General features: G+C 39.1%; 1 protein-coding gene across 3 annotated transcripts in view; it reads left to right on the plus strand.

The window, feature by feature from the left end:
• The window catches only part of cacng8a (calcium channel, voltage-dependent, gamma subunit 8a), a 31198-nt gene extending 10626 nt beyond the window's left edge, over positions 1-20572 (plus strand). For all 3 annotated transcript variants that reach the window (XM_059350393.1, XM_059350391.1, XM_059350392.1), the window contains exons 3-6: positions 5963-6214; positions 12560-12643; positions 18012-18152; positions 19668-20572. In XM_059350393.1, the coding sequence (XP_059206376.1) occupies positions 5963-6214; positions 12560-12643; positions 18012-18152; positions 19668-20530 (1340 nt within the window). In that variant the 3' untranslated portion in view covers positions 20531-20572. The remainder of the gene's footprint in view (positions 1-5962; positions 6215-12559; positions 12644-18011; positions 18153-19667) is intronic.
• The last annotated feature ends 219 nt before the right edge of the window (positions 20573-20791 follow it).

The raw sequence follows: 20791 nt of genomic DNA on the forward strand, positions 1-20791 counted from the left end.
CAGTCATACAAGAGATAACACACACACACACACACACAGAGTGGGGTGCAGATGTGTGCAGAGGTCTGGATTCAGAGGGCAAGTGGTTTTTGATTAATCCGCGTTGGCATTTGTGTAAGCAAGCTAAACATTTGTTCCTCGTGAGAGCAGAGCGGAGTGGAGCAGCGCTGACACATGAGCAGTTAGGAACATTGAGGGAACATGCTGTAATAAATGAATCAGTGTTGGTTTAACTCAACACATACTGCAACACTGCAAGGATCAGTGTGAAATGTCACTTTTCATTATGTTGTCCTTGCATGCTGAGTGGCTCTGGACAAGAGATTGTTTCTTTTTTTAAATGCAAGAATCAGCCTTGATTGAGAAGAGTCTGACCACCAATCAGCTTTCAGTAAAGTCTCTTTTATGTTCTGCACTGGATGAGTTCAGTTATTATATGCAAGAACAGGAAATGTTTTGTTTTGTCACAGCCTGAAGCATATTTACAAGTGTTCCTGTATTTAAAAAATGTACTTGCATAAAGCTGGAATTAAACTGAGTTTGGTTTAATTGAGACCAATAGTAAAGCTTTTAACAAAGGACTCAAACAGGCTAAAATCTAATCTGATCACACATGAATAGTTCTTAACTGGTTTACTGTCTGATCATATTGCCTTTGCTCTGTTGACTTTTTTACGTTCCTTATTGAAAATTGCTTATACATCTTTGACTTCTTCTTCCCATTGTTCTGTTGCTGTTTTTTGTTTTTGTTTTTGTTTTTCTTATCTTTGTCTGGTCCTTCCTTTTTCCATTCTTGTTATTTTAATTGCCCTATCTTTTCAAAAACTGCCTATGGACAAGTGTTGCGAATTAGCACTTGTGCTAAAACACTTAAACAATGCATCTGGTCTGTCCAATGTAATTGCTATGTCCATATCAAAAAAGAAAGAAAAAAAAGAAGAAGAAAAATGTATTTGAAACTAAATATTTAAGTCAGAGTGGAAACAATTCACCACATCCATCCTTTTCCAAGCATGTTACAGCTTGTTTCAATGCAAAAACAAAAGACCAACTAAAATGAAAGATTTGTTAAAAGTAAATCTTATAACGACTGAACCTACCAGAAGCCTTTATGTTATGTTATACATTGTATTATTATATTAGATGTCCAGAGTGAACATAATGTGAGGCGCTCAACGCCATCTTGCCCTTTCAAAGTGCTGCTCATGTGACAGGTGTATACTGAACTATCACGGTTAAAAAGTTTTATTTTAAAACAGATGACACATTTTCATTTATTGTGTCCAACATGAATATTGGGCCAAATAAAAGTGAATTGACTCAATTCAGACAACAAAACTACTTGGTTCAACTCAACTTTACATTGAGTTTATTAGTCATTTTATGTATTTTTTTAGTCATTTTGTGTCTTTTTTTAGTCATTTTGTGTCTTTTTTGGTAATTTCATGTCTTTTTTGTCATTTTGTGTCTTTTTTTAGTCATTTTATGTCTTTTTTTGTCATTTTGTGTCTTTTTTTAGTCATTTTGTGTTTTTTTCTGGTAATTTTATGTCTTTTTGTCATTTTGTGTCTTTTTTTGTCATTTTGTGTCTTTTTTTAGTCATTTTGTCTCTTTTTTGGTAATTTTATGTCTTTTTCTTGTCATTTTGTGTCCTTTTTGATAATTTTATGTCTTTTTTCGTCGTTTTGGGTCTTTTTAAAATCATTTTGTATTTGCATTTCTAAATCACCAGGGTTTTTTTCTATGATCAACAGTTTATTGGCTAAGTTATTGGCTCGGAGACACTTTAGAAAGTTTCATTGCTGCTGAGTCTAAATCACTTCCTGAAAAGAGTCGTTCATTTCCCTCCTGAGACCAGGGGTGGGAAATTAATTTTCCCACAGGGCGACATGAGATACTGTGAAGGTTTCTAAAATGCAGTAAATTATCTGGTTTTGAGCTGCTACTGGTATTAATATTCACTGGTTTATTTTAAACACAACGTACATTAAACCACAAAAACAATAAAGAGCGTGTATGTTATGCAGTAATCTAGCTTTTTAGTGTTTATTCAGTGTTTTTGACAGCTAACGAGGAAACTGTGTTTTTTGTGAAACGTCTTTCTGTGCAGGTTCGTAAGCACGCCAAGGTTATAATAGTTTTGGATTTTTCATTAGTTTTAGTTTTAATTTCGTTGTTAATTTTTGTTTTCAAATTCAGTTCGTTTTAGTTAGTTTTTAGAGTGAGTTTGCTAGTTTTAATTCGTTTTTATTTTTTGGAAAATGCTTAGTTTTAGTTTAGTTTTTATTAGTTTTAGTGTTAGTTTTATTTTTTTGTAATGAGGTGTTTGTTGGGTACCAGATTCAATAAGGTCACAATAAATGTTCCTTTATTTCCTTTGTCTGATCCATCTCAGCCCCAATAAGTTTATTAAGTCATAAAACCAGATAGATGAAATAGATTTCATATCAACCAAAAAGGTTTACGTATGAAAAAAGTTGACAAAGACTAAAACGAAGAACATTTTCAGCTAGTTTTAGTTAGTTCTCTAACCACTAAATACAGTTTCAGTTAGTTATGTTTTTTTTTTTTTAAACTCTCGTTTTCATTTTTTATTTCTGTTAACGAAAATCTTTTTTCAATTCTGGTTTTCCTTAATTTTTTAGTTTTCGTTAACTACAATAGCCCTGATGCACGCTAGCACATGTGCAAATCGCCTTCAAAATAAAAGCACTGCGGTTATATTGATTTCTAATCTCAAGGGAAGCTGACGCGGGTTGGACAGGAACAGCCAACAGGCCTCCTAATACCCAGCTCTTCTCTACGAAAAGTCTTCGTTGTGGACCGCACTTCGTCACCACGGCGCCAAGATTTCAAAATAAAACAACAATTAATTCACATAAAGGAAATCAATGGATAACGGCCGTCCGGCCTGTGCAGGCATGTGTCTCTGCAGCCGCTCTGGGACTTACCTTGTGCAGCGGGCGGGTCACTCTCAGGGTCGGAGCACCAGTGGTCCCGGTTATTTTGGGATTTGCGTTGCCATGGAAACACCCCTGAGGCCCAACTGATTTAGCCAAATAGTTTAAAAGCCCGCTGGGATTGATGTTCTGCATGCAATCAATTGTTTACATTAACCTTCTGTACGTGGTTTCCACTCGGCTCAGGGAGGTTTTTTTTTTTTTTTTTTATGCCACCATTTTAATTCAAATGGGTTGAAATATTATGGAGGCACTAAACGGTTAAATGGAAGCTGTGCAGATCTCCTCGGATGTTTCATTTATGTGTCCTGAAGCACAACAGATGTGTTGTATCTCTCACTGTTCTCTTCTCGTCTCTTCTACACTGTTTATATTAAGGAGATGAACCTGTGCACCATGCTTCCTTTTTTCTTCTTCGTTGCAAGTTGTCCTTTGGTGTCTTTTCTGCTTAACTCTATGGAGTCGGGGGCTATTTTGTCCATTTTTTAATCCTTTCCATGTCTTTTCGTGTCTTTTTTGTGTCTTTTTTTTTAGTCATTTGTGTCTTCTGTGGGTTTTTTTTGTTCATTCTGTCTTCTCATTTTGTGCCTTTTTTTAGTCATTTTGTGTCTTTTTTTGTCATTTTGTGTCTTTTTGTGTCATTTTGTGTCTTTTTGTGTCTTTTTTTAGTCATTTTGTGTCTTTTTTTAGTCATTTTGTGTCTTTTTGTGCCTTTTTTTGGTCATTTTAGTGTTTTTTTTGTCATTTTGTGTCTTTTGTGTCTTTTTTGTCATGTTGTGTCTTTTTTTTGTCATTTTGTGTCTTTTTGTGTCATTTTGTGTCTTTTTTTGTCATTTTGTGTCTTTTTTTCTCATGTTGTGTCTTTTTTTAGTCATTCTGTGTCTTTTTTTGTCATTTTGTGTCTTTTGTGTCTTTTTTTTAGTCATTTTGTGTCTTTTTTGGTCATTTTGTGTCTTTTTTAGTCATTTTGTGTCTTTTTTTTGGTCATTTTGTGTCTTTTTTTTTGGTCATTATGTGTCTTTTTTAGTCCTTTAGTCCAACATAAAATGTGATTTTGAATCTTTTTTTTACTTTCAAAACACTATCATGCTCAATAAAGAATTTTAAATGTTGCAAATGTGAACAAAGGTGTCAAATCTAACATATAAGAGGGTTCCATCCAGTTCTATCATTTTATACTAAATATATTTGAGCTTGTCTCCAGTTTTACTTGGTATATCATCATCAAACTGAAACTGGCCTCATGGAGTTTACAGCCAGAACTTTAGAGGTAAATTTACAGTAGGGCTCCACGCTGCTTTGTTTTCTAGTCTGGATGTGATGAAGAAGTCTGGATTTGGAGCTTTTGGAGACTCCAGAGGGTTAATGTTATTCGTTTTTTTGCACCTGAAGTCTCACAAAATTCCACAGGATTGTCCTCCAAACCTGCAAAATCTTTTGATTCGAGCTTCTTAAATGGAGTCATTTTGAAATCCAGGTTTTGACATGAAGGTCATGATTCAAATACCTGCAGAGAGAATCCACTCAGCTATGAAATAATGGATTTTCTAACTTGGGGAAAGTCATTGACAGACGTACAAAGCAGGATCCTCTGTGTCTCGCAGCGGTCCACTCTTCATTCTCACAACAACATTTGATGTTTAATATTTCTGTTGATGCATCAGGTCTGCATTTTGTTCTTCTGCTGCGTGCTGCCAACATTTCTCCAGCGCTCCAGGCTGTGTTCACTGTGTTTTTGATTAAAAAAACACTCCAGTGCGCTCACCCAGAATGCAAGAGAAAGACTTAACCCCGTCAGCAGCTAAAAGCAGTCACCCACAGCAGCACCACCAGGGACAGCAGCTCTGTTAATGCTCCAATATCTGACAGTTCAATACATGCAATCTGAACACAGACGAATGCAAAAGTGGTTACAAGTTATCAATTTTCAACCTTTGAGGGCATTTTTGAACCTTCATGGAAACAATGACTTCAACAAAACTATTTAATTTCACATTGAAATGAATGGAGCGTTTATCTTTCCACTGATTTCTCTAATATTAGAACAATAAACTGCTATACACCAAGTGGAAATCATATAAAAATGGTATTTGGTAAAGCTCTATCTCTCACATGTTTTATCTGGTGCTAAAAAAATCTAAACATGATGATAATTATGTACTTTTGCTGAAGGAAAACTGAAATTTTGTCCGTCACGGGCACTGGAAATTGAGATTTACATGGAGTTTTTTTATTATTATTATTTCTTGGAGATTTCGATCCAGAGAAGCTCAACAGTTGACAAAAAATTTTAATGGAAAAAAAAACTTCTGCTTTTGTTTTGTTTTTCTCGATCAATGAGATAATTGATTTTTTAATTAATGAGATAGTTATTTAATCAGTTTTTAAAAAACAGAGATGCATTTTCAAGCAAAAAGTTCTGCAGTTCTGTTTGTCTGAATCAGCTAAACGATTATCTGAGTTTTTATGAATAAATTAGATAATTATCCCAGGAAATTATGATAAAATTACCTTGTTAATTCAGAAAAACCAGCAGAATTTTTTTTCTGTGAAAATTAAAAGAACAGTAAATTAAAAAAAAATACAAATGCACGGTTGCTCACAAAGTTGAAATAAAAAAAAAAATTCACCTCTTTCCATGAAATGATTGTGACAATATGATTAGTTATTGTCAGATAAAGTGTATTTCCTGTCAAAACTTTAATAATCAATCTCTTCCAAACATATCACAATGAGAATGAAACCAAAATTAATTTATTGAGGATTGTTTCTGAAAACAAAATTATTCCAACTTTATGAGCGACCATGTATCTTAGAATTAAAACAAAAACAAGGCACAATTTGTTTTCTCAGGTCAATGCATTACGCTGTGATGACAAACTGTAGGGAAGAAAACAGCATTCAATCATTAGATGAAGATATTAATTAGCACAGTTTGACTGTATATTAATAATAATATAGAGCATTATCATGTGTGATTTTGTTCTCTGTGTTCTGGTCAGATATCAGCTTCCTGCCTCGCCCGGCTCTGGTTTGGTGCGAGCGGGGCATCCAGGTGCTTCTGACCACCATGGGGGCGTTCGCGGCCTTCGCCCTGATGACGGTGGCGATCGGGACGGACTACTGGCTCTACGCCCGCGCCTTCATCTGCAACAGCACGGCCAACTCGTCCCAGGACGAGTCCAACAACAAGGACAAGAAGGACCCCGGAGCGCTCACACACTCTGGTCTCTGGAGGATCTGCTGCCTGGAAGGTACGGCTGGCTCCGTGTGTGTGTGTGTGTGTGTGTGTGTGTGTTCTTGTACTTCCTACATAGTGTGGACCAGAACACGTTTTTAATCAACAGGGTGAGGACATTTTTGCAAAGTGAGGACATTTCGGCTGGTCCTCACTTCTTTAAAGGCTTTTTGAGATTTCACACTATGTTTTATGAGTAAAGGTTACAATCAGGTTTATGTTAGGGTTAATGTTGGCCCTTTAGTTGTGATGGTGAAAGTTAGGTTAAGGGGCTAGGGAACAAGATTATTGTAGTTAACGAAAACTAAACTAAATAACGGAAACTAAAATTGAGTTTAAAAGAAATGACAATTAACTGAAACTGTATTGTGTGGTTACAAAACTAACTAAAACGAAATAAAATTGTAGTTAAAATGTCCTTCGTTTTCGTCTTTGTCAACTTTTTCCATACATAATGAAGATGGATCAGACAAAGGAAATAAAGGCAAAATTTACTGTGACCTCTTTTAATCTCCCACCCAACAAATACTATAAAACTAATAAAAACTAAACTAAAACTAAAGCATTTAAAAATAAAATACCAAACTAAAACTAGCAAACTCACTCTAAAAACTCATTAAAATTAACTGAATTTGAAAACAAAAATTCACAACGAAATTAAACTAAAACTAATGAAAAATTCAAAAGTATTATAACCTTGCAAGGGAATTCACTGTTTCAATGAGGGTCCTCACAAAGATAGAAGTACAAGAATGTGTGTGTGTGTGTGTGTGTGTGTGTGTGTGTGTGTGTGTGTGTGTGTGTTTCTCATGTGCTGGTCACTGGAGGGTCTTGTGGAGGTCATTGTGCTCGTCAGTGTAAACAGAACAGACATAAATAGGTGTTCTCTTACTCACACACACACACACACACACACACACACACACACACACACACACACACACGCACACACACACACACACACATACACACACACCACCAGTATGATATATATATCTCCTTGTTTTTCTGTTTTGTTGACCTGCTCTTTAACCTTTTGGATGCATTATTGTTTCCAATATTATTGGCTGATATTGTCAGTTGAAACCTTATTACTTTTTACACAATATATATATATATATATATATATAATGAAGAAATCAAAGATGGCAGTGATCCCATTGATTCCATTTTTGTAGCTATTCATTATAGTTCTATTTATGCTTAATTTTCTCAGTTAATATTCCTAGAATTGGTCGACAATGTAATAAATACATTGTATGGATAATTATGGTTCAAGTGGTGGAATGAAATTAGTAACTTAGTAACTAAGTACTGTACTTAAGTAGAATTTTTGAGTATGTCGAAATATGTAACTTTATAATTCTACTTCACTACATTTTAGACACAAATATTGTAACTTTTTACTCCACTTTATTTACTGTAGCTGCCAGCTTTAGTTACTTACTAAAAATCTGGCATTTACATTTCTGTAGCTATTCATTTTAGTTCTATTTATTCATTATTTTCTCAGATATTAAGAAGATAATTCCTAGAATTGGTTAACAATGTAATACATTGAAACAATTAAGTTTCCAGTGGTGGAATGTACGTAACTAAGTAGCTGAATTGAATTTTTGAGTATGTTCAAATATTTTTTTATTTTATTTTATTTAACCTTTATAGTCCTTTGAGATTGATCTGTGGCTTTGTACTTCTACTTCACTACATTCTAGACACAAATATTTTAGATTTTTAGCTTTAGTTTTCAGGTCGAGATTTAACACAAAAAACATGATCATGTTTATGTATTCTTTTATTAAACCGCATAACAGTATATGAAGTAGTTAAAATGAGCCCTACCATGATGAGAGTAAAATGCTGCCTCCATAAATGCATTTATAATAATGAAACAATAATATATTTCAGATATAAAACAATCTGAGCGGGGTTATTCTGAATAATTAGTCATTTTGTTTCATTTTATAATGATACTTTAAGTACATTTTGATGCAGATACTTTAGTATTTAAGTAGATTTTGAATACTTCTTCAACCACAGTATGTTACATATTATTTAACAGAGTTATTTGTTTGACAAAAGCAGCTTTTTTAGTACTTTTTCAGTCATTTCTGTGCAAAATCGTTGCACAATCTGTATATCGTCTCACTGTTAAAATAATCGCCTAAATCATCTCCTCATGGCCACCTATGGTAATATCACCTACATCCTCAGTTGATCAGATCATGTGATTTTACCCATTTAAGATAATGACCTATGTCAAGTGTGTGACTTAAGCAGATTTATTACGCCTAAGTCAAAAATAAAATGTGACTTAGGCAATTTTTTGAACATGTCTCTGTGACTTAAGCAAGATATGGTAACACTTTATTTTGAAGGTGTCTACATAAGAGTGACATGAGCGTGTCATAAACATGACATGGGATGTGTCATGAACATTAATGAAGTAACATTGTTCATGATACTTGTCATGTCATGTTTCTGACAGGCTTGTTTGACTCTTATGTAGACACCTTCAAAATAAAGTGTTACCATATCTTGCTTAAGTCACAGAGACATGTTCAACAAATTGTCAAAGTCATTTATTTCTCTTAAGTTACATAATTTACACACAGTGTTATCACTATGTCAATAGCCATCCTTTGTTACATCCTTTTTGAGTGAAATTATCAATAAATGTCATATATTACACTTTTGGTGAAGTTTTTAGTGTTTCCTGCAAAACTTGAAAAAATGAGGGTACCACTTTACAATAACCATCATTCATAAATGGTAAACAGATAGTTTATTAATGTTAAATCATCATTTATAGGCCATATATAGGCCATTTAGAATGGTAAATACATAATTTATTAATGTTTAACTAACTAAATAATTCATTAATGACAAATCGATGGTATATTAATGTAAGTTTATAGTTACTTTACCATTAACAAGCAATTAAATTATAATTAATAGTTTATTAATAGTGTTAGTTGCACTCATTTTAACATTTTTAACACCATATTAAGTATGTTAATGATTTTGAAATGATTCATATACCTTTATAGCCTGGGTATACCCAGAATGCCTTGCGTGCTCAATTTCATTTCGAACTGCCAAGGGGTCTGGCAACCAGAGAGGTTTCTTAGCCCTGTTTTAGGGATCCAATCACAGAGCGGGGAGGGACGGCAAGACGATGACGCGTACTACTCGGCAGACGGAAGCTTGTAGTTTTCTTACGGATCCAACATGGCTGCAGCAGACGTGAAACTCTCTTTAGCTGTAGATGGTGTTTTAAATAGTTTAGAGCGAAAGTTGAAAGGCGAAAGGTCTCTAGGCGGCTCCGCTGTCCCCTGGCTCGTAGCGAGATCACCGGTAGCGGGGCTATTAGCGGTAGCGATACGCTACCGCTACGGCGTTAGCAGTAGCTATTAGCCCCGCTATTGTAACGCCGGTGATCTGGCTCCGAGCCGGGGGACAGCGGAGCCCCCAGAGCACCCCAGCAGCTTGTTTATTGCCCATAAAATCAGTGGATGTGTGTGGCTGAATGACATGAGGGGGAATAAAGCGTGAAAATAAATAATCTTGCAGAAAGCGAGAACTGGAGAAGCAACGCAGCAAGCAACACTCTCTCACAGACACACACACAACAAACATCCATTTCTGTTGCTCTACTACGTCATCTGGTATAACTGATCTGATTGGCTAAGAGCTACCTACAGACGCTTTGATAGACATTCTAAGCTCCCAATAAACGGGTCCGGAGGATCGTAAACCACACCTCCTCTACGGAGAAATGAACGGCTGGTTTCCAGACCAAATCCCATTTGAGATTAGTCTGGTGTTAGCCAGGCTAATACCTTTAGGAAATTGGTTTAAAACATTTATCGTTTATAAACCATCTATAAACATTACTTAGTTGGTTCTTGTAAAGTGTTACCAAAATGAGTTAGGCGATTATTTGAACAGGGTGCCGATATAAAAGGTCTATTTTAGTTGAACCTTTTCCCCCTTGTGTTCATGCTGGTAAAAACGATAACGTCTACTTGTTTGCTGCAGCTTTGCAATGCAACACAATGCAGATAAGAGGATCCAGGACCTGCAGGTCGGAGCTTTGCTGCACTTGTTCTTTTTACCTTGATGCACAAGCACAAAAACAGCCACTTACATACATACATGCAGTCCCACTTTGCATTGAACATAAAGCTGATGACAGTGGAGCCGGAGCACGGCTGTGAGCGGTGACTCATCCTCCGCTGACTGATGGAGTAGTTGTGCTGCTGCGGCTGACTGACAGGGACACAAACACTGTGACACCACGTATAGAGGATGAGCTCTGCAGGCCGCGGCTATCTGTTATGAAGCTCCTTGTGCTTCAGTTAAAGCTGCATTTCAACACCAGCAAATTACCAGGTTCACTCTGAGGCATTAGTATAATTATCATAAACAAGAGACCAGCAGCTTTTTCCACGGCGTGCATCAAATCTGACACATAATAATTCAAAAGTTGAATCCAGAATGAGTTCATCGAGTTTTTTGCCAGACTTTTAATATGAAAGAGCTTTTGTTGTTAGATGTGGCAACTGGGCCCGTTTATGTATGTCTCTTCCCTTTTTCTGCTCCTGTTAGATTCATAATTTTATGGTGTATGCTGCCTGGAAAAGATGTGATTTTGCCAGCTTTTTCTTGGCTGACTTTTGTTTGTTTGCGCAAGTGTGTGTATGTGTGTGTGTGCCTGAAGTGTCCTTTTCCACATCCTCTTTATTGTTTTTTTCCCTTTCATTTTATTGCAAGAGAAACATGGGATCTCTCTTTTGCTCTTCATGTTTGTTTTGTCCATGAGATGCACAAATAGCTGTCAAGGTAAATAAATATTGCCTGTAAGCGTGCAGATGCAGTTTTCTGTTGTGATTTACAAGACAAAACAGGAGCCGGTCGCTGTTGTTCCAAGGCTGAAGCTCTCAGAGTGTCTGCTGGAAGGTGTGAAGAGCTAAATGACTGAACATTAGCATACAGACGACAGGAGGAGGATATATAGGATATATAGCATTTGTTTTGAAGTGAAAATTACAGATTTTGATTGTTGATTTGATTCTAGTTGATCTGTCAATCATACGGTAGCCCCACCCTGAAGCATACCCTTCTTTATCGTCTATTTTACTCTAAACGGAGCCATAATTTAGAAAATGTCATCATTTTCAAGAAAACCATGTAAAAATGTTTAGATATCAGCTCTTAAATAAACTCTAATGAGCTATTTTTGTTGTTATCATTATATTTGTCCAAACAAATGTACCTTTAGTTGTACCAGGCATTATGAACAAGAAAGCAGAACGAGAAAATAAGGGTGGTCTAATATTTTTTTTCCATGACTGTATATACACTTATGTACACTGTATTTGTATATTAAATAAAGGACATTTTGCATGTCATTTAACATCACCTCATCAGAATAAACAAACAGAAGTTGAATTGGAACAAAACTAAGTAGATAGGCTTAGGCAACGAAATGACCTGGTTAGGTTTAGGAAAAGATCATGGTCGGGGTTAAAATAAATCTGTATGTTGCATCGGTTGAGTTTCATACATGAGTTAAGTCGTCAACGTATGTGAGTCAATGTTGACTTTTTAGGTTATAATTAGGTATTTGTTAATTTATATGAATGAAGACATTGGGAGCAGAGCTAGACGTGTCTTTGCTCTTCACATTAGACTTTAAAGACTTAACTAAACATTTTATATCATAGAAGTTTTATTTGAAATTAGTCTTATTTCCTATTTTTCTCGTTTTCACGATATAGAACAGCAGTCTCCTGTGTTTGTTTGACCCGTCCAACCACTTAGACCTCCTCCCTGCACGTACTTTCTCGCTCTTTATACAACATCACACGACTTCCAGAGCACTTTCTCGAAGTGTGTCTAATATTGCCACATCATTACACTCAAAACCCCAGTAATTGGCAGTGATTTCACACAAAATGGGTTGAGAAATTGCAGTAATAATTACTCAATTTGGTGATTTCAGGCTGGGTTATTTTCTCACAGATTCTTCATCTCATCATCTCTATTGTTTCTCATCCTCAGTCTGTTTTTCCTTAACATCTGTTAGCTTGTTTACTTCTCTCTCTCTGTTCCTTTGCCATTTAAATCTTCCTCCCTCTCCACCTCTCTTTTTCTTTTCCACTCTCTCAGCATTTTACATTTTTCTCATCTCATAATTGTCGGTCGTTCCCGTGTAAGCCGCTTCTTCTCCCGTCATATTCTCTCTCGTCTTCTGTGTTTATTTGTTAGTCTGCTTTGTACCTTTTCTTCCTCCCTCCCATGTGATCTCTACCTTCTTCCTCACCCTCTCCTCCTCTTCCTCTCTGTCGTTTTTCAGGCTTGAAGCGAGGTGTGTGTTCCCAGATCAATCATTTCCCAGACGACGCAGACTACGACCAAGATTCTGCAGAGTATCTGCTGCGTGAGTGACAACACACACATGTACAAGTGAACAACAGATGCACACACACACACAAACACACGCTGTGTACACACACACACACACACACAAACACAAACAGCAGAACACAAGCACTACAGTCTCCATCACACGGATACAGAAAGGACAGAAGGGGCTGGTGGGCGGACATCAATGCACGGATGTCAGATTCAAGCAAAGCGTTCCTGGAGGTGTGTGTAAGTGTGCGTCTGTATAGTGTGTGTGTATGTGTGTTTAAATGCCCAGGTGCATGGGGTTGGGAGTCTGGGGGTGTGCAGAAAGCTTTTTTTTTTTCACAGATGGATTGAAAGAACAGCCTTCACTAATGGATTATTTTCAGCTCAGGATTCAGGTTTCACATCCTGCCTCCATTGTGGAAAGCAAATTCTGTTCGTACAGCCCTGAACCTTCAGCTTTACAAAGTACACGTTCCATACATTTATTATTACAGAGATACATATTTCTGTGAAGCAGGCTGTCACACTATCTGAGCTTTTCATCTGCTGAACAAGAAGTCTTTTTGTTTTCTCCACTATATTTTCCATTGCTTGCAATAATTTAATGTATTTAAAATTCAAGTATCTGGACGACCCTGGGATATAATATAAAATAATATATATAATATAAATATAAGTGCACCCCATGGGATGCATGCTCCAGATAGTATACATTTAAATGATCACCATAGTTAATGAGAAAATATTGACAATGATTTTTTTTTTTAAAAGCTTGCAATGTTAATAAATCTTTAGAATTCTTATCAGCCCCCAAAATTAAAACTTCTTCCTTTGGTCAATGGACTTGTTTCCCACTAAAATTCATCCTATTAGACATTTTTGACATGCAACATTTCTACTATTTTCATTAAATATTAATCTACCACTGAAATTATTCATGAATAGATTAGTTGCTTGCTCATGAAATGTTGCAAAAAGTGGAAAGAGATTAAATTGCATGTTTGATGCAAAACAAAATCCAAAAACCGAAAATAATTTATTAATTTGAATTTGTCTTAACAGCAGTTCAAAAGAGCCCATAAATCACTTCTTACAAACAAATTAATCAAACAAATGTCCATATGTACTGTTTATATTAGCTGCATGTAGCCAATATTTTCCTTGATAAGGTCAGATTATCGATTTTTTTTCTTTTTTCTCTCATTAATTTACCTTATTTTGTCCTTTACCATTTTTATCTCATGAAAACTTAAATTCATCCGACATGAATGAGTGCTTTTAGTTTGTTAGTGATGGTGTTTATGGATACTTTCACTTCATGAATTAATGTTTTAAAAAGTGTGTGTCACTCATTATAGTTTTGGAAAAGTCAGGAGTCTATAGCCTTTTTCTTGAGGGACCCACATTTTTCCCATTGTAAACTTTGGCAGTTTGTGTGGACTTTCGGTTTTAAGAGGTTAAATTTACATTTATATGCTAAATTACTTACTTTTGAAAAAAGCATACATTCAAACTTGCATGTAGACTTAAGATTATTAAATCTAGAAATCTTAATTTAAGAAATCTTGTAATGTGAAAATATCTGTCCATGCAGCAAGATAATTTCACTCAGATTTAGTGTTTTTATCTTGTTTTTAGACTCACCCTTTATTGCAGTGTGAAAAAACTAGACCTGTTATAGATTTACATTATCACAAATAAACCAAAGAACCCTTTTTTCATTTCAATCAAGACTTTTTCAACCTGATATTTTAACCAGATTTTGAAAACTTAAACATTGATTTATACAGTCATGGATAAAATGATTAGACCTTTCTTCAATTATGTTCTGTTCACATTAAAACAGGGTTTAATTCCTTACTTTTGAAAAAAGCATTTCACATTCAAACTTGAAGGAAGCCTTGCCATGTGTTGTGAGCTTGTAGATTAGCTTTTTTCAAATGTATAGGTATAGATGTATATATTTAACCCATTAGATTTATTACACCCCTTAAAATTAAAAGGGCTTCGCGACCCCCCGTGGATGTTTGCCGCCCCCCTGGGGGGTCGGGCCCCCCCTGTTGGGAATCACTGGTCTATAGGATGAATTGTTGTTGACTACTCTGCTAATCTGTCTCGCTTTACAATGTCTAGATACACCCAAATTGTTATATTGCGATAACTATTTCTTCTAATATGCCACCTGGATAATGACACTTTTTTAAGCCCCTGAAGAGATTTAAGGCAATCTCTTCACATTCCTTTGCAAGTTATATACTGCATAAATTGTTTAATTCGATTTAACTAAATAAACTATCCGAAACACAACTATATATTGCACAGCCTCATATTCATGCAGTAGAGAAGCTGGTACCAGTTTGTCGTTTTTGCTTGTAAAATGACTGGAATCAATTATCTTGCAGTTGCAGAATATTTGATTGTTGATTGACGTTCTCTATATTGAGTAATAATTACAGCTCTAATTCTAACAAACAAAATACGACTGTAAAAAAGGATTATTCTGCTGAGGTAGCACACAGCAGGGTTTGTCACTGAAGGACCCAAAGGTGAGAAAATCCCCACAAACTCCTTCAGCTCAGCATATTTTCTTATCTCCTATTTATCTAGATAATCCATAAATTGTGCTGACGCTGCATAAACACCAGCCGACAGTCCCTTTTCCTCCTAAAAACCACTTCAGAGAATCATTTGCTACCACTGTTTGACACGTCTGACAGAAGCTTCTATGAATATTTGCTTATCGCAGCTTAATCTTCTCTCCCTTCAGAGGCAAACAAAAGCTCCTGCAGTTTGAAAAGTCACCTTCAGAACTTGAAGGCTCTGCTTTTCCACGTGTCCCTGCAAGAGAAGACATTACTCAGCATTTTAATTTTTAATGTCTCTGTGCGTTATCGCTGCAGAGGAACATATGGTGGAGAGGTTTCAGGTCCTTCTGATGGTCATCTACTGTAAAAAAGTTTGTGCCTTTAGAGAGCTGTCAAAGAAGGCAAGATACTTTTTGACTTTTGTGAGAAAATGGGTCAATCACCAAAAACACTGGATCCTCCGTTCCTCCTAATTGAACTCTATTAGACCCTGCTCGCCTCCTTTAAACCCCCATGTCTTTAAAACTCTCTGCCCCAGTTTGTAATCCAAGCTTTGTATTCAAAATGTGTTGTCTCCGAGACACTCTGGTGACATTTTTGCTCCTGCCAAGCCACAAAAGAGGTCAAGTACTAAATATTTTCTTCTGCTTATCCCGGGCCGGGTCGCAGGGGCAGCAGACTAAGCAAAGTATCCATTGCCAGACGTCACTCCCCGGGAACTCTGAGCTGTTCCCAGGCCAAGCAAGAAATATAATCTCTCCACTGTGTTTACAGTCGTTGTCTGGACCTTTTACCAGTTGAAGATGCCTGGAAATCCTCTATCGGGAGCCTGAACAACCTCAACTGGCCCTTTTCAAAGCGAGGAAGTAGTGGCTCTACTCTGAACTCCCCTCAGAGCATTAGGGTTTATTTGCTAAATGTTATGTAAGAATCATTAAAGGGTTGTACCGGATTGTTGTGGTGAAGAAGGAGCTGAGCCAGAGGGCAAAGCTTTATATTTACCAGACCATCTATGTTCCAGCCCTCACCTATGGTCATGAGCAGGGCCGGCTCTAGGCATAGGCGACGTAGGCAGTCGCCTAGAGCGCCATCTGCTGGAGAGGCGCCGCCAGTCACCCTCGAGGGAGAAAAAAAAACAATAATAATTTTTGATGCCCATTGTCGCCCTCCCTTTGTGTTTTGTCTTGAAAATAAGAAAGAAAGAAAGAAAGAGAGAGAAAGAAAACGGATGAACAATGACATTTTCTCACTTGTGGTGCTGTCATGTGACGTATGGTCATTGCCTTGCCCCCCTTTAGATGGTCAGATCGCTGTCACAGAGGTCAGGTCACGTCAAGTGACAGACACGTTATGTTTTGATATATTTTGCAAGATGGAACGGCCGTCAAAGCTCTCCAGTGCACAGTATCGAAAGAGAAGAAAAGAGGAGGAGGAGAAGAAGTCCCAATCTTTTTTTAAATTCCCTTTTGTGTGAAGAAGTTTCATTTGTATTAGCTTGCTAGCTAGGTTGAAATAAAGCAACGCTAGCTTAACATAGTTCAGCACATTTTTCGCGGGGTTTGCCCTTTCATTGTTTCTCTTGTCTCTAACTTTGTTAGCGGTCTCCAGCTGGGTCTCTTTGCAAATTTACTTGTAAGTTAATAATTCTATACAGACAGCTGTATTATATAGGCTGGTTGGCACCATGGGCAAACAAAAACGGGAGTTCCCCCCCTCCGTGAAACAGCAAGTGGAGCTGTTCAACACGAATGGATCTCACCTAGAGCACCTAATGGGCTAGAGCCGGCCCTGGTCATGAGCTTTGGCTAGTGACCGAAAGACTGAGATTGTGGATAAAAGTGGCTGAAATGAGTTCCTCCATAAGCTCAAGTCAAGTCACTTTTATTTATATCGCCCAAAATAACAAATCACAGATTTGCCTCAAAGATCTTTACAGACTGTATATGGTAGGGCACCCTCTGTCCCTTGACCGTCACATCGGCCAGGTAAAAAACTCCTCAAAAACCCCTTTTAACAGGGAAAAGTAAGGTGGCTGGGCTCAGCCTTAGAGATAGGGTGAGGAGCTCAGACATCCGAAGGGAGCTCGGAGTAGAGCCGCTGCTCCTTTAGGTCGAAAGGAGCCAGCTGAGGTGGTTTGGGCATCTGGTAAAGATGCCTCCAGGGAGCTTCCCGTTAGAGGTTTCTGGGCACGTTCAACTGGTAGGAGAACACGGTGGAGGGATTAAATCTCTTGCCTCAGCTCAGAGTTCCCCAGGAGGCACGTCTGGGATACTTTGCTTAGTCTGCTGCCCCTGCAACCCGGCCCTGGATTTCTAACTCTTCTTGAGGAACCCTGAGCTGTTCTCAGGCCAAGCAAGAAATATAATCTCTCCCCCATGTTCACGGCCTTTCTCTGAACCTTTTACCAGTTGAAGACGCCTGAAAATCGTCCATCAGGAGGCGCACAGGAGGCGTCCTGATCAGAGGCCTGAACCACCTCAACTGGTCCCTTTCAGAGCACAATATTATGTAGGAAACTGGTATAGAGATATAGCTGTTGTTCCAGAGCCAAGTCGTAGTGTCGGCTGTCTTGGTAACAGATTTTCTCACAGGAGTGTCACAAGGCTGTTAACTTTGCACCTTCAAATGGTGTTGAACCTCAAAAAAACTCCCCACTAATTTTATTACATGAGAAAACTACAGATTTATCAAACACAACATCGAGCCCAGAGCAAGTTGATGATAATTTATGCATAATTTTAGGACACCAGATGATGTGTGTGTGTGTGTGTGTGTGTGTGTGTGTGTGTGTGTGTGTGTCCTTTGCAGGTGTGGTGCGAGCCTCCAGCATCTTCCCCATCCTCAGCGCCATCCTGCTCCTGCTGGGCGGAGTGTGTGTCGCTTCCAGTGGCTTCTACAAGAGCAAAAGAAACATCATTCTCGGTGGAGGGATTCTCTTTGTCGCTGCAGGTACAGCTGCAGCTGTGTTTTGGTTTTTGGCAGCAGAGATAGTTGTTCTTTCCCTCAAAGCTTGGAGATAAAGTTGTGGGTAATCTTACCATTAAAGAGCAAATGAGGGTTTGAATTTTATTACACAGAGAGCTCATAAAGTGGAGTCTGCGATAGTGTTTTAGCTCTGGTTGGATCCTGTCTGTGACGCCAATTACGTCGTGGTTTTCTTTAGAACAGTGGTTCCCAACCTTTTTTTTGTGTGATCCACATTTTTACCATTGTAAACTTTGGCGACCCCCCCATTGTCCATTGCTCCTATGGAGCCAAACTCAATGTGACTTTCATGGTACCCTCTCTTTTTCTTTTTGCGATATTCAGCATTTTCGTCTCCCTGACGCCATATTTCCTTGTGTTTCTGTTGTTAGACGAGATTACCACTAGGCAAGGTTACCGATAGGTGAGGTTACCGCTAAGTGAGGTTACCGCTAGGCGAGGTTACCGATAGGTGAGGTTACCGCTAGGTGAGGTTACCGCTAGGTGAGGTTACCATTAGGTGAGGTTACCGCTAGGTGAGGTTACCGCTAGGCGAGGTTACCGCTAGGCGAGGTTACCACTAGGTGAGGTTACCACTAGGGGAGGTTAGCGCTAGGCGAGGTTACCGCTAGGTGAGGTTACCATTAGGTGAGGTGACCGCTAGGTGAGGTTACCGCTAGGCGAGGTTACAGCTAGGCGAGGTTACAGCTAGGTGAGGTTACAGCTAGGTGAGGTTACCACTAGGAGAGGTTACCGCTAGGTGAGGTTACCGCTAGGAGAGGTTGCCTGTCTATACTGCAGGAGGGATGTTACACATGTCCTTATTCTCACGATATAGCCTTTATTTTTAAACATTTCTATAGTGATTTTTCTATTTAAATAAATTAATAAACGTTTAATGTAGCCCTTATTTAGTTGTTTTTGTCCCACTAATGAATTAAATGCTGACTCATCTATATTTACCGCATTAGATTTATTACATCTCTTAAAATCAAGAGGGCTCCGCGACCCCCAGTGGATCTTTGGCGCCCCCCTTGGGGGGTCGGGCCCCCCCTATTGGAATATTAGCAGACACTATGACTTGTGGACTTGGGGTTTATACTGTTTTAATAGAGACATTAACACCCCATGAACAACTACCCTTATCCTGCTTTCAAGTATTTCAAATGGATTATGACTCGGGGCATGAGAACATCTGTGCCCCACTACATTTATTCACTATACCACCTTAAGTGCTTGCTTCCAATCTGTCTTATTGCTCTCAAAAAGTGAAATTAAGTTGTGCTATTTCACATTTTCAAACCTCGCCGTCTAACACGGGCATAATAAGAAGTTGTTATGTATGATATGCAGATTGATTTTTATATTGCTTCTGCCTCCCCTCTGTATAATTGAAAGGAAACAGTTGCCGTATCGCAGCCTGGAGAACAATTTAATGAATCTGCAGGTTAATGTGTCTCCGAGGAGCACTTACAGTAAAAGTCTTGTGTATTTCCTCAGGCCTCAGCAACATCATCGGAGTGATCGTGTACATCTCCGCCGCGCTGAGCGACATCTCCCCGAAGAAAGACGAGGACAAGAAGTGGCACTACTCCTACGGCTGGTCCTTCTACTTCGGCGGCCTGTCCTTCATCCTGGCCGAGATGGTCGGCGTCCTCGCCGTCAACATCTACATCGAGAAGAACAAGGAGCTGCGCTGCCGCTCCCGCACCGACCTCTTCAAGAGCACCACGCACGCCATGCTGCGGCTGCCCAGCTACCGCTTCCGCCGGCGCTCTCGCTCCAGCTCGCGCTCCACCGACCCGCCTCGCTCGCCAGAGACCTCGCCCATCGGCACCTCCAAGACGTTCAGCCTGCCGCCCTCGGCCCCGCCCTTCTCCGTGGCAACCCTGCCCAACCCGCACCACACCAGCAGCGGCGGAGGGAGCGGAGGAGGCGGCGACATCTCCATGTACACGCTGACGAGGGACTCCAAGCTGGGCAGCCTGGGCGGCGGCGCCCCGCCGCTCTACGGCACGGTGGACCGCGCCACGCTCTACCAGCTCCACAACTACTTCCCCAAAGACGGCAGCGGCGGAGGAGGAGGCGGGGGAGGGGGAGGAGGAGGAGGAGGAGCGGTGATAAGCAGCGGCACGCTCCCGTCTCACTCCAAGTCCAACTTGGCGGCAGCGGCGGCCGTGGCCCAGAACGCGGCGCCGCTGAACACGTCCACGTCCGCCGTCACACCAGCCGCGCCCGCTCCGATATCCACGGCAACCATGGAGCGGGACAGGGGCAACATGGGCACCCTGGACCGGCTGACGGCCAAAAGGGACCGGGACAGCAACTCAGATACACTCAACAGGAAAACCACGCCAGTTTAGAAGTAAAACCTCAGAGTAGAAAAAGAGACGTTAGATATTTGAGATGAAAAAAGAGAGGAAGAGTAGGGCTGAAGATGTGTGGGCGACACTTCAGCGGCTTCTGTCCTCAAGCCCTTCGGCGTCTAGCTGCCATAAATTCTTACCAGTATCATAAACAGTCATAAAACACCTGATATTAAGTGCAAATTCATGACAACTGCCTTAAAATGGTCATGACGTTAGCTCCAGAATCTTGTTCGTACGTTAATTAGACAGCAGCGG

The sequence above is a fragment of the Centropristis striata genome, chromosome 14 (assembly GCF_030273125.1).
Source record: "Centropristis striata isolate RG_2023a ecotype Rhode Island chromosome 14, C.striata_1.0, whole genome shotgun sequence".
NCBI classification, from domain to species: domain Eukaryota; kingdom Metazoa; phylum Chordata; class Actinopteri; order Perciformes; family Serranidae; genus Centropristis; species Centropristis striata.